Source organism: Mercenaria mercenaria, chromosome 16, assembly GCF_021730395.1.
Source record: "Mercenaria mercenaria strain notata chromosome 16, MADL_Memer_1, whole genome shotgun sequence".
NCBI lineage: Eukaryota > Metazoa > Mollusca > Bivalvia > Venerida > Veneridae > Mercenaria > Mercenaria mercenaria.
The window spans coordinates 17,270,036-17,284,263 of NC_069376.1; the positions used below are offsets into that span (position 1 = coordinate 17,270,036).

Here is a 14,228-nt window from a genome sequence, read left to right on the forward strand (position 1 = left end):
TATCAAATACTTTTCATTCACTGACGTTTTTTTACATATACACCAATTTAGTCTATAGGGGATAGCTTTATTTTACATTTGGTGACATGTGAAAAATAACACATAAAACTCTATTTTGTTGCGTAATTTATAAAAAAATTCGAAAATCGCGGGAAAGATTAACAGAAAGCATAACACAAATGACGTCATTTTAACATAACAAGGCGCTGGTCTATGCGGCGAAGGTCAAGACGTCTCCAGTTTAGGGAGGTCAACATATCAGTGACACTGGATAGTCTAGAATAATCATGCATTGCCCACCTGCACTGTACCGACTCAAGCTGATCAATGCGATTACCTGTATATGGGGACCAAACTGTAGAACTGTACTCCAGCTGGGGCCTGACCAGTGTCTTGTATGCCGTTGATTTGAGGGCTTGCGAGTGGACTTTGATGTTACGTCTGAGGAAGCAAGTGTCTGATTTGCTTTTTTAGTGATATTGTCAATGTGGTTGTTAAAGGATAAGTCATTTGATATTGTAACGCCAAGGTATTTGGCAGATGGAACTGATTCAAGGATGGTGTTGTGAAGTATGTATTGAGTTGGGATGACTGTACTAGGTTTTGTAATTTGGTTGACCTGGCACTTGGATGGATTAAATTGCATGTCCCATTTCTGTTCCCATATTTCAAGCTGGTGTAGATCTTGTTGTAGTAGGCTAGAATGTGAGGCAACAGTTAGAGAGAGATATATGGCAGTGTCATCAGCAAAGAGGCGTACTTTAGAAAATTTAACAAACTCAGGAAGATCACTGATATAGATTAGAAATAAGAGAGGTCCTAGAACCGAACCCTGGGGCACGCCGGATGAGACTGGTATGGAGCTGGAGTTGTAGCCATTGACAACTACGGATTGTGACCTATTGTCTAGAAAGCCTTTGATCCATTTTAAGTTATGGCCCCTTATACCATAATAATGGAGTTTGTACAATAGTTTTTCATGGTTGACCATGTCGAACGCTTTTGAGAAGTCAAGAAGTATGAGGTCAACTTGGCTTTTCAGGTTCACGGACCAAAGAATATCATCAATAAGCATAAGGAGTTGGGTTTGACACGACCTCTTTTCTCGGAAACCATGCTGAAGTTCACAGAACATATCAGACTTTGTGAAGTGTTTTGTGATACTAGAGGCAACTATGTGTTCCAGGGTTTTACACAGGATACAGGTAAGAGAGATTGTGCGGTAATTGGCTGGATCTGACCTTGAGCCTTTTTTTGTAGACTGGCGCTACATTTGCCATTTTCCATGTTTCAGGGAGGATACTGGTTTGCAGGGATTTCTTGAATAATTTTGAAAAGATGGGGGATAGTTCTTTGCTGATGTTTTTAAGAACTATTGGTTTCATTTGATCAGGCCCTGAAGCCTTATGTGGGTCTAACTTGTTTAGGAGCTTTTCTATGCCATTTGCAGAGATGTCAATGTCTGGCATGGGATCATGAGGGCTAAATGTCTCGTTGGGAATCTCTTTACCTGTATCTGCATTTTCCTGTACTTTTATTTCAGCTAGGAATTTAAGAGAGACAGGAGTTTTAGGAGTGAAGACAGACTGAAACTGTTCGTTGAGTGCAGTGGCTTTGTCTTCATCTGATGTGTGCAGTTTGTTATTTTTCTCGAGTGAGTCAATGCCAGTGGAGTCTTGTTTTGCATGTTTGAGTAATGAGTAAAGTTTTTTGGTGTTTGGTTTATATTGTTGATGCTGATGTTCATGTTCTGTTGGAGTGCTGTTTATGTTGGGAATGTCTTCAAGGTATTCCTGGTATGCTTGTTTTGTTTCTTTCCTGCAGAGGTGTTTGAGTGCAAGGTAGTGTTCTTTGTGTGTTTTGGTGTTGTCCTTTATGTATCTTTTGTATGCTTTATCCCATTTCCTATTAAGGCGTTTAAGGCTGACCTTGATCCAGAGGAGTTTATTTTTGGAAGATGACATTTCTGACGGGATGAAAGCTTTGACCCCTTCCTCCATAGACTTAGAAATGGACTGCCAAAGTTCTCCTACAGTGTCACTCTCATATTTATTTGACCTAGTGAGATGTGCATGAAGGTCTTGAATGTGAGACTTAAGTCCATACCAGTCAGCCCTTTTAAAGAGATGGATTTTCCTAGGTTTTTGGGGTTTAATACGGGCAGAAGTATGAGTATCTATCAGGACGGCTTCATGGTCGCTGATGCCGGGAGTAATACTGGCTCTATTAACGATGGTAGGATTGTTGGTCAAGAACAGGTCAAGGATATGATTCTCTCGGGTAGGATCTTGGCCGACCTGGGTTAAGTTGTTGTCATTAAGGATCTCAATAAACTCACGGTAGTGAGATTTATTTTTACAGTCAGGAGTCGGAGCAAGGTTTGACCAGTCTAACTTTGGCATGTTAAAATCCCCACCCACCCAAACATTGGCCTTGGATTTAGCAGCCATGGAAAGTGACTTCTTGAGCTCTTCCAGGCTATGGGGGTCAAATTCTTTGGGGTTGTAGTAGGAGCCAACAAGGAGTGGTTTAGAGCCTTGGATTTCTATTTTGACCCAGACATTTTCACAGTCTGTATGTAGATGAGTGGCTTCCTGGGCTACAATGCAGTTTCTGACAGCAATGAATACTCCTCCCCCATTTTGTTTCTGCCGATCTCTCCTAAAAATAGTGTAACCTAGGACAGGATTGAAGATTTCATTTGTATAGTGCTTGGGTTTTAACCATGATTCTGTACCAAGGATTATATGTGGCCTAACAGAGTTAACCATATTTTCAAATTCTAATTTCTTATCTACAATGGATCGGCAGTTAACTATTAATACCTTAAGTGATTGCTTGATCTTATTTTTTGGTGCGTGTTTGGGTTGAGTAGGTAACTGGCGGTCTGATTTTGGTGTTGATGTAGTAGAATGTATGTTATTTCCATTTATGACCTGTGGGTTTTTTGGGCTTGTGATATCTGATATGTTCAAGTTGTTTGGTGTTTCAAATGAGTCTAGACTGGCTTTGAGTGGTGATGTTATATTCATGTTGTCACATTGAAGACACTTCCAGACCCCAGCTCGAGAGTCAAGTCCATCATACACACTGTCGGACATCATCATGTCCTGACAATTTGCATGATACCACATATAACAGAAATCACAATATACACCCCGGCAGGACCAAGTCACTGGCTGCTCGCAGCTACCACATGGGAACACAGTAGAGGTATCCCCTATAACTTTCGGTGTCTGGGTAGGGCCAGGATTTAGTTTGATGTCCTGTGACAAGATTAAAAGGAGAATGCTCAGGAAAAAGATGGTTTTGTATGAGCTTTTATGCATGCATTTGGGTCTAAGCAGATGTCGAAGTTTGAGGCTGCAGCATGTGAGCAGGAGTTTGCCAGGTATGTTAAGTGTAATCACCGGGGGGGCAGAGAAGGCATTAAATATAAAAATATCGAAATCAAAAAACCAAGTGTCATGGCCATGTAAAACATATCTACAAATTCATTTCAATATTTAGGACTGTTTAGGCCTAACTATACTAAAAGAACCAGCGTGGGAGCCATCTGGTCTAGTCGCGTAATGGCTGCCAGGTATTTGAACACTAATTTTTCACTTGACATGGCAACAGAGGTCTAAATTGAAGCTAGTTTCTGTTTAAATTTCATTGTGGATGTATTTTTGACATTTTGGTAGGAAAAATGGGAGAGCAGGTTGTATTTGGTGAAGTCAAGCTCAATTTTAGTAATTGAGTAGTACTTCCAGGTCACAGCAGTGTGATTTTGATGTCAGTTTACAGTAAGCAAATGTGACCAGAGAAATCTCTCTTAGAAGATAATGACCCCTACTTTTCTCTTCATTTTATATCAGTTTTATCATAACTCTTTAAAATGAGGTAAGGATTTGTTCTCTGAAATGGGTCTAGCTATGTTTGGTAGCTCTTTGAAAAAGGTCAGTTTTATATAGAATATATATAGGGAAAACTATTTACGCTATTGTGACCTATAAGAAAATGTGGGCAAAAATTGAGATTTGTCCAGATATTGATATAAATGAACTAGTTTGGTCAGATTTTGGTAAAAAATGAGCATTTCATTGAAATTTTGCTGCAAAAATTGATAAAAACCCAAAAAATCACATTTTCACTGTGTTGGGTGTATTTTTTTTTTAAAAAATGCACATTTACACTCTAAATTTTGCCCATCTATACCTTTCAGAGAGGACATTTGGTATATTTCAAAGTGTTAATGTGTAATTTGCTTGCAAATTATGGTAAAAATGTATGAAATAGGGCAAAAACCAGCTCTGGCTAAAAGAACTGGTTAAAAATTATGTCGCGACATTAATTTTGAAGGAAAATTGGCGCAGGGACCCGCATTACTGAAAATGCCATAAAACCTGGAAAACTGATTTAATCAAGCTGAAACTTGGTATTTTTCATGCAGATGTGTTACTGGTACTATACAAATTTAATTGAGACTATTATAGAAAAACAGTTTTTCTTATAGGCCTAACTATACTAAAGGAACCAGCGTGGGAGCCCTCTGGTCTAGTCGCGTAATTTCTGCCAGGTATTGAACACTAATTTTTCACTTGGCATGGCAACAGAGGTCTAAATTGAAGCTAGTTTCTGTTTAAATTTCATTGTGGATGTATTTTTGGACATTTTGGTGGGAAAAAAATGGGAGAGCAGGTTGTATTTGGTGAAGTCAAGCTCAATTTTAGTATGAGTAGTACTTCCAGGTCACAGCAAGAGCAGGTTGTATTTGGTGAAGTCAAGCTCAATTTTAGTATGAGTAGTACTTCCAGGTCACAGCAGTGTGATTTTGATGTCAGTTTACACTTAGCAGATGTGACCAGAGAAATCTCTCTTAGAAGATACATGACCCCTACTTTTCTCTTCATTTTATATCAGTTTTATCATAACTCTTTAAAATGAGGTAAGGATTTGTTCTCTGAAATGGGTCTAGCTATGTTTGGTAGCTCTTTGAAAAAGGTCAGTTTTATATAGAATATTATATAGGGAAAACTATTTACGCTATTGTGACCTTTCAGATTTAAGAGGAAGTAATTCCGTTTTGATGTATTTTGATAGAGCTTTTCAAAATTAAATAAAGTAAGGAGAAAATTTGTGGGAAGTTAAACTCTGATAGACATTGAGAGTTCATTCAAGTATTTATTTGGTAAGAAGTAGGGAGGAATTAAAGAGATCGGCAGTTGTAAATTGTTTTCATTGTGGCAAAGTAGAAAAAAAAAATGAAATATGTTTTCATGTTAAAGGGACATAATTCATATGAAAAAGAAATTGCGGTTCCCTATGACTTCAATAATCAGTCATTGAAGCCCAATGAAGTATATGGCTTTAGAGTCTTAGATCTTTGTGGTACATATAGACAGTCTGGTTGTTCAGCATGCCAAAGTACAGCTGCAAAACATCCATATTGATCTGTAGTTCATGAACTGATGAGCATTCATGAACTGTTCATGAACATTCCTGAACCATTCGTGAACAATGCGATGAATGTTCCTCAAAAAGATTGTGAACTGTTCACGAACCAAAAGTTCATGAATTGTTCATGAAACTATTCCTGAAAAAGTTCACCAACTGTCTGTGAACCTAAAGTTCAAGATTTATTTATGAACTGGTTCTTCCAAAATTTCACCTTTGGTGCATGATTTTAAGTTCATGAATTATAAGTTCAGTAATCAAACAAGTGACTTCATTCAGAACTCCAGTGCAGTATTTGATTTTATTTCAATTATGCTGATGGTTCATGAACCTGAAGTTCATACACTGTTCATGAACTTCAAATTAATGAATTGATCAATCAAGTCTGAAATTCATAAAATTCATAAAACAGGATCCGTTTACTTGTAAAAGCTTCTAGTATTTACAGCTGAAGGCTAATACCAGAGTTACTGATAACATACATATGACTAGGAATGTTACTACATGTATTTTGTATTTTATGTTGTCTGCAATTTGTACAAAAGGACTTCGGACACTTTCTATATGAATTTGCCTACTCCAAGAGTGAAAAATTAACCACTAAGAAATAAGTATTTAATTACATACACTATCAAAATACATATTTGAGATTATTTCTTAAAGTCAAATTTTCAATATTTGTTTCATAAAACGGTGATTTTTGCTTTAAATAGAATTACGTATCCTGTTATTATACATATAAAAGCTATTTTGCTTTATACAACATTGTTCCCACCCTTGCATCAAGACCATATTTGGCCAGCATATGTAGATATTAATTATACACATTTTCCGTGACTATTGTGTTGATGCAAGGGGTGGAACAATACTTTTAAACAAAAAAATATAACTACAGGGTGTTCCTAAATGTAAAGTAACCAATACTTTTTACATTCATGTTTAATAATTTGATTGTCACATATTTTTACATCTGTTTGTAACTTAGATACTATACAAATTTTTGAAAGGGTACACATAGGCATATTATACATGTATAGTAGTGAGAGAAGCAAATACTGTGAATATTATTCGTTGGGTTAAATTTTCATTGGCTTATCCTGGTTGTTTGCTGCAGTAGATTGGCAAACGTGTGCTGTAAAATACTAGCAACACACCAGGTAATCTTCTGCATGCCCTCCTCGCGACGCGCACTCCGTTAGCGATGAAGATGTTATTTGTTTTCCATTTGGTTTCATTTTTTTTTTTTATATATATTTTTCATTTCTTTATTTTTTTCATCTTCTTCTGTGCGTTTATATTTATTTCTTTTAGACACAAACCAAATGTCACACGCATTCATTACTTCATGTTCTTCCTTCTGTGAAAACTGAATTGAATATTGTTCTTTGCGGCGGACTAGGTCTAAACACCAAAAAAAAGAGTCAGTATGTGCACAGAAGATAATCTGATCCTGGCTATAGTCCATCCAACAGAAATAACGCTTGGTATTGATATGCCTGTGATGTATAGGTCCAGAGAAGGTCATGACAGTGATGGTTTCACATTTAGTGTGATGCCATGAAAGTGATGTGCCAAGCCGCTTTCCATGCAGATGACATATACAAAACAGCCAGACGCGAAAACGAACTAAAAGGTCCAGTCGAGTTTCAGATGGAATTTTTATGCATCGACCTGCTGTCTACTTTAGCTCTACAAATGACACATTTCGAATGTGTTTTGCTCACAACTTCAACCCTGATTAGGCAACATTATCTTTAAATGGGTTGTTGTCAGACTTATCCCGATTTAACTTTTTTCCGATACAGCTTCCTTAGGCAAGCCCCACAAAGAACTGTCATTTCGGATACATTTTATTACATGTTTAAGCCAAGTGAACCGTGTCATGAGAAAACCAACATAGTGTTTTGTGATCAGCATCAATCCAGACCAGCCTGCGCAGTCTGGTCAGGATCCATGCTGTTCGGTTTCAAAGCCTATTGGAATTAAAAAAACCGTTAGCGAACAGCATAGATCCGTGACTTGACTGCGCAAATCCATGCTGGTCGCAATTGCAGTATGTTGGTTTTCTCATGGTGCGGCTCAAATTTTATCTGTGCCACTGGTACTTATCCCAAGCAAGAACCCACCCTACGGCTTGATAAGATGACTGCATTTTCTTAGTAGGGAATCGATCTTACCGATTTTCGTCGCGAAGCGACGAAAATCGGGATCGAATCCCACTACGGTAACATACGAGGGTATCCAAACAACACATACTATCCAAATAAAAAAATATGGAGTTCCGGTTTAGACCATGGGCGTGCGACGACCCCGATGAAATTCGGGATGTCACGGTCTTCGTTAATGTTAATAAGCGTCCGTCAGATCAGTAGGCGAAACGCAATATCCGCGCAATAAGATGTCTGCGACTCGAAAGAATATTCAAAGTAAGCTGTTAATTTTGTTGCGTCAGAAGCTAATTAGCCGGTAACGTGACTACACTGATATAATTTGTGATACAAACATGCTTTATTCAATACTGAGTAGCATTTTTAAACGGCGACATTTTGAACATTTTTATATTTAGCGTGAGAGTGGATTACACGTTACACTGGCCCCGACATTTTGAAAATTTGAGGAAAACAAAACACATTCTCCAACGAGTTCTTCAGCTCGGGGAATGAGAGAATAGATTCACCTTTGTGTCGCTTTTCAGATCGTATTTAATTCCTTTCCGGTACTTTAGTGTCTTTGAACTTCTTTGTTACTAAGCCTATATTGAATTTTTAAAATTAAGAAATCCGTGATTTTACTTGCAGGCATGACTGATTAATGGAATTATTTTACTTTTATATAGAATATGGACGGCACTCCATTGCAGCATGTGCATGGTTGGACCTGTTGACATTTTTAGAAACGTGAGTAACTAACTTTCCATTGTATAATAATAATGTAAACAAACACCCCACCCATAAAAATCATAGAAATTCCTTATTTTTTACATTTTTATTTATTCATCAATTTGAAATGGGCCTTTTAGATTATTATTTCTTAAGGCTCACTGCATGTATACGCAGTAATTAAGTTGAGCTTATGATTCTGCCGATAAGCTGTGCTCGGCCTAAATATTATATAGGGAATCGGATCGGCTTATAGAAAAAAATATAGATTTTAAACAGGCTGGTAACATTGCCCGATCGGGCTTTCGACATAAAAACTAACATTTTTTGAAAAATAGTAAAGATATTTCTTTCAAACTTGGTTCATATATTCATATGACACAAATTAAAATAAAAATAACTTGGTTGTCTTCAGTTTTGGTAGAATTATTTCCCCTTTTCAGATTTTTATGACGCATAATTTTTGAAGTCCAAAAAATTATGTGTTAATGCATTACATTATGCTATTGGTGTTTGTTTCGTATATTCCACACTCATTTGACACCGTGCAAATTGTCAACAGTCGAGATAGCGTTGATAAGCGCAACTTGGCGCAGACATGCAATTCGGCTCAATCTTTCTTTGGAATATATGTAATACTGTTTAGTCATATCGTACTGATACAACCACATTTTAAAATAAATTCGTATTGATACATACACATTTTAAAATAAAGTCATATCTGATCCCTAACAAGTTCATATTAAATTACAAAAATACAGCCCTTATCTGGAGCAAAGAGCTATAAAAATAAATAGATTGGCAACTTGAAAGGCATATAGAGCAAATCTCGCCAACCTCCCGTGACAAAAAAACGAGATCTCGTTTACCGGAAGTGGCGCTTTCTCCACGCGCCATTTTGTATGTGAAAGCAGTTATTCATCGGTAAAATAATTATCACCATATGACCACGCTTCTTTCGATAGCAAAAAAAACGTGTACTTCGTGTCTTAAGACCATTTCAAATTAAACTAATTTTGTTTTAGAAGCTAACATGTATTTTAAATGTAGTTTTAAAGGTACAAATTGTAACTCCATGCTCGCCGATGTTTGTTTTTAGTAAGATAACGCCGAATCACGCTCTGCCACGAGCTCACGCGAGATTACAGCCAGTTGCCATTCTGTGTATTTTATACTTCTTTGTCTGGAGTTCTGAAGCATGCTCGATTAGTTGGTCAGAATTATGAAGGAATTGAATTCAAACTGTTCCATAAATGCAAGAGTTTAAGAGTTATAGTCAGAACCATAATCATGCAGAAGAGGTAATTACTTTCACAAATCACAGGGCTCAAATTTTGGACTCGCTAAATGCAAGTCAATTTCATGGAATGCAAGTTAAGATAAAAATTTCACACAATTTATTTTGTAAATACAAATAATAGTCAAAATTGTTGCAGTTTTTGTTAATGTTTGTAGATTCGCTTTCATTTGCGGATAACAGAAAACACAACATCTTTTTTGGTTAGCCATTTTTTGTTGAATGGATTACTGATTATAAAGAAATGTAGAGGTCTATCTTATTATTAAATCTAGAACGCAGGCTATCTTACTAATTCGTACATGTATACAGTTGAATCGCTATTTATAATATTAGGTACGAAAATTTGCCTTGCCGTAGTTTCAGCCAGTAGTTAAGTTACGCAAAGAAGTATAAAATACACAGAATGGCAACTAGCTGTAATCTCGCGTGATCTCGTGTCAGAGTGTGAATCGGCGTTATCTTAGTAAAAACAAACATCGGCGAGTATGGAGTTACAATTTGTACCTTTAAAACTACATCTAAAATACATGTTAGCTTCTAAAACAACATTAGTTTAATGTGAAATAGTCTTAAGACACAGAGTACACGTTTCTTACCATCAAAGGAAGCGTGGTCATACAGTGATAATTAATTTACCGATGAATAATTGCTTTCGCATACAAAATGGCGCGTGGAGAACACGTCACTTTCGGTAAACGAGATCTCATTCAGTTGTCACGGGATGTTGGCGAGATTTGCTCTATATGCCTTTCAAGTTGCCGATCTATTTATTTTTATAGCTCTTTGAGTTACGCCATCAATGATGCGTTCCGAACTACTTTGAAGGTCATTTTGAGTTGTAACGCACAAAATTGTACACCAAGGAAAACCGTGCAAACAATATTGATGTTCTAGCATGATTTTTTAGGATATTCTAACATTCTTAATTGAAAGTCTAAATTTGCAAGTAGATTTCAGATTAAGCAACAAGAAAAAAAAGCTACATGCTAAAATTTGCAGTACGTTGGTCAAAAAAGTTAAATTTGACCTCTGCAAATGCAAACTGAAGACGCTCACATTAATTTTTGGTCCAATGCATTCAGTTCCTGTTCTCCTAGGAATCCCCAGTCGAGCATGTCCCAAACAATATGATGAAGTATTTTGAGGGTATGAGCTAGACCAGTTGTTTTATGGTCCAAAATTCAGCTTTAAGTTCGGGCATGTGAAATTGGTGTCAGGCTTGGAAAATTTTCTATCTGGTTGCCAGCATGGTTATATATAGTTGAAATCTGAATTTTGTACACTGCACACATGTATACTCAAATACGTTTAAAGTTATAAGTTTATGAATCATGACCGTCAGATACCAATAAACAGTTGTAGCATTTTGTCGGCTCCTGTGTTCATACTAAACTGAGGAAGGCAGAACAGATTCTTCTAGCTGCTTTACCAGTCTGTTTTTGCCTTTTCATGATACCGAGCAAAGTGAAGGTCATAGACCACCAAGTCAGAAAGGTACCTGGAATTCACTGGGTTAAAGTAATGTTCATACCTGTCAAGACACACGCATTTTGGCCTTAGATCACGCTCACATGCCTACTATTCAAGGTCACACGCATGTTAAAGAAATAAAGCAATCAATTGTTTTTTTTCGTAGAAAATTATTTAATCAAACATGCAAGGTGACGTTGACACAGTGTTTTGATACCGTATAATACAGCTTTTACATTCACCGGTGCAACATGTTATTTCTACCGCATGAATAAACATCACAAAAAGTAAACATGGAGGGAGACTATTCAAAACCAGATCTATTGTGTGTTAAAAGTCTAAATTTTCTATGTGAGGGTGTTTCCGGCTTTTAAGGATCATCGCCCTCCAGACCCTCACGAGGGAAACCTTCCCTTCGAACTCCGATCACACTCGTGGCCTTTGTGGAGCCTTGGCAGCTATGAATGTTTGGCTGTTCTGGCTGGTCAGTCGTGTAAACAAACCTACTCATACAGTGACTTTTCTTTTTTCAAAACTGAAATTTTTAACCGCATTTACTTGGTTTCATTATACATTTTGACAAAATTTGCTACTGTTTTATTTTCATTAAAAAAAGTTTTATTTAACAAATTTCTCCTGCCATGCCAATGATATAATTGGGGTCATCTTATTGGCATGAAAATTGATAAACTGCAAAAAGGATGTTAGCTCTTAGACCTTTGAAATTTCAAAACAGCTGGCTGTCCATTTTTTCTTAAATTTGCTCACCTTTCACTATTTTCAGGCATCTTGGTCTATTATACAGAGTATTGTTGTACTGCTCCAAAGTGCTTGTTGACAGACTGAAACCACTTGCTTGCGGCTCATAAGGTATTTCTATCTTTCTGTTTCTTTATTATATAGTTGCAGCTGTGCACCATGGGAAGCAGTTTCAATCATTCAAAAGGCATGATATACTGTATACAAATTAGTATTTGTGTGAACAGATTTTTGCGATTGAGTCAGTGCATAGATTCAAATACCAAGGAACATTAGGCGTAAAAAAAAATTGTCTGTTTCCTGTATCCTGACCTACCATAAATTTTTGGCCTGACCCTAAAACATTTTTTTCAACTTTTTGACAAAAAGTTGCAAAACTGCATTTTTTATGCTTTGAACATGGACAGTGATGTTATAAGTCAACTTACTGATGCTCTAGAGGCATAACCCCCCTATTTGTATTCATTTTTTGACACAAAAATAATTTCCAAAAAGTCTCCCTAAAAATAATTTTAAAAAATCCAAAGAAAAAGTTTTTCCGACCTACCTACCCTAAATTTTTTTAGCATGTTGCCGGAAACAAATTTTTTTTTAGACCTTAGTAAAGACTCCATTTCATTTTCTTGATGATAAAGCATTTCTTGACAAAACCATAAAATTTAATACATGTATGTAAATTTAAACAATTATTAGCTCGATCACCTGTCACAGGGTGACAACATGAGTTGATGTCCGTCATGTGCCAACAATTTGTAAAAATCTTCTTCAGAACCACTGGGCAGATTTACACCAAACTTCACAGAATGATCATGGGGTGGCCCTCTTTCAAAATTACCCAAAGAATTTAATTCCATATAGAACTCACCGAAAAGAAAAATTTTGAAAATGATTTCTTGTCAGAAATTGTTAGCCGGCAGGGCTTTTCATCCTTATATGACAGAGGCCTATATTCGGCCACTTCCCAATCCAAAAATATTGCATTTTTTCCCCAACATCCCAAAATGTAAGGTAACATTTCCCAAAAATCACATCAACAAATGGTTTAATTTTATTTACATTTTAGTGTTACCGGAGGGAAGCGGTTCTCAGATATTGATTTTTTAGCTCACCTGTCACAAAGTGACAAGGTGAGCTTTTGTGATAGCGCGGCGTCCGTCGTCCGTCCGTGCGTCGGTAAACTTTTGCTTGTGACCACTCTATAGGTCACATTTTTCATGGGATCTTTATGAAAGTTGGTTGGGGTCTCATTTTATCAATTTACAATATTTGATTTCTGTTTTACAGGTTCACTTCTTGAGAGCAGGCAGCTACAATATGGAAGGTCAACAAATCCAGTATACTTGAAAAGCAAGAAAGAAACACCAGAAAATATAAAAAAAAAAAAAAAAAAGAACAAGGGAACTTGAATAAAAAAAACTTTTAAGGATAGGAATTCAGGATTTATTTAGAAACTAAATATATTTTGAGAACAGCAGTGTTTGACTAAGCTCTGTTACTTTAAGAGATAATGTATTATCACATTGGTTTTGTTATTGTCGAACCCGCTTGCGGAAGCGAAGACATAGTTGTCCAAATGTCTATTCGGTGTATGTGCGTGCGTGCGTGCGTCGGATTTGTTTGTCCGGACCATATTTGGACATGCATGGAGAATCTTGTTTATATATGGTATGAATGTTAACCTCAGTGAGACGGAGAGGGGGTCATGCACAAGCCCCAGGTTCCTATCTCAAAGGTCAAGATCACACTTACAGGTCAAAGGTCAAATTCAAAAATGACTTTGTCTGGATTATTTCTTCTTCATGCATGGAGGGATTTTGATGTAACTTGGCACAATTGTTCACCATGAGATGGAGTGTCATGCGCAAGAACCAGGTCCCAAGGTCTAAGGTCAAGGTCACACTTAGAGGTCAAAGGATACAAGAATGACAACTTTGGAGCATTTCTTCTTCACGCATGGAGGGACTTTGATGTAACTTGGCACAAATGTTCACCACCATGAGACGGAGTGTCATGCGGAGAACCAGGGGCTAAGGTCAAGGGGCACACTTAGAGGTCAAAAGTCAGATACAAGAATGACTTTTGTCTGGAGCATTTCTTTTTGATGCATAGAGGGACTTTGATGTAACTTGGCACAATTGTTCATCATCATGCGACGGAGTGTTATGCATAAGATCCTAGAATTACTTCCCATTGTTGTTACTATAAATAGCTTACATTTGTAACTTGTTTATTACTGGTTGTAGGGAAAAATCAAGACCACTTTTCTGTAGTACAACATGCATGTTACATCCAATTTTCAGGTGTATTTTGACCTATCTCTGCTGGTGCGAATTTTTATGTGGACTTAAAATTTTTTTTTTAATTTTTTTTTTTTTTAATTT

General features: G+C 36.8%; 1 protein-coding gene and 1 long non-coding RNA gene across 2 annotated transcripts; one reads left to right on the forward strand and one right to left on the reverse strand.

Annotated features, from left to right (window-relative positions):
* Window positions 1-1,190: 1,190 nt before the first annotated feature.
* Window positions 1,191-3,104, reverse strand: LOC128549254 (uncharacterized). Its single transcript, XM_053525785.1, has one exon. It carries the CDS (start codon window positions 3,102-3,104, stop codon window positions 1,191-1,193), a length of 1,914 nt encoding a protein of 637 aa, XP_053381760.1.
* A 4,988-nt stretch (window positions 3,105-8,092) lies between these two features.
* Window positions 8,093-13,470, forward strand: LOC128549499 (uncharacterized). The gene is made up of 3 exons (XR_008367762.1): window positions 8,093-8,336; window positions 11,873-11,958; window positions 13,132-13,470. It is a non-coding gene; the product is annotated as an uncharacterized LOC128549499 (long non-coding RNA).
* Window positions 13,471-14,228: the final 758 nt, after the last annotated feature.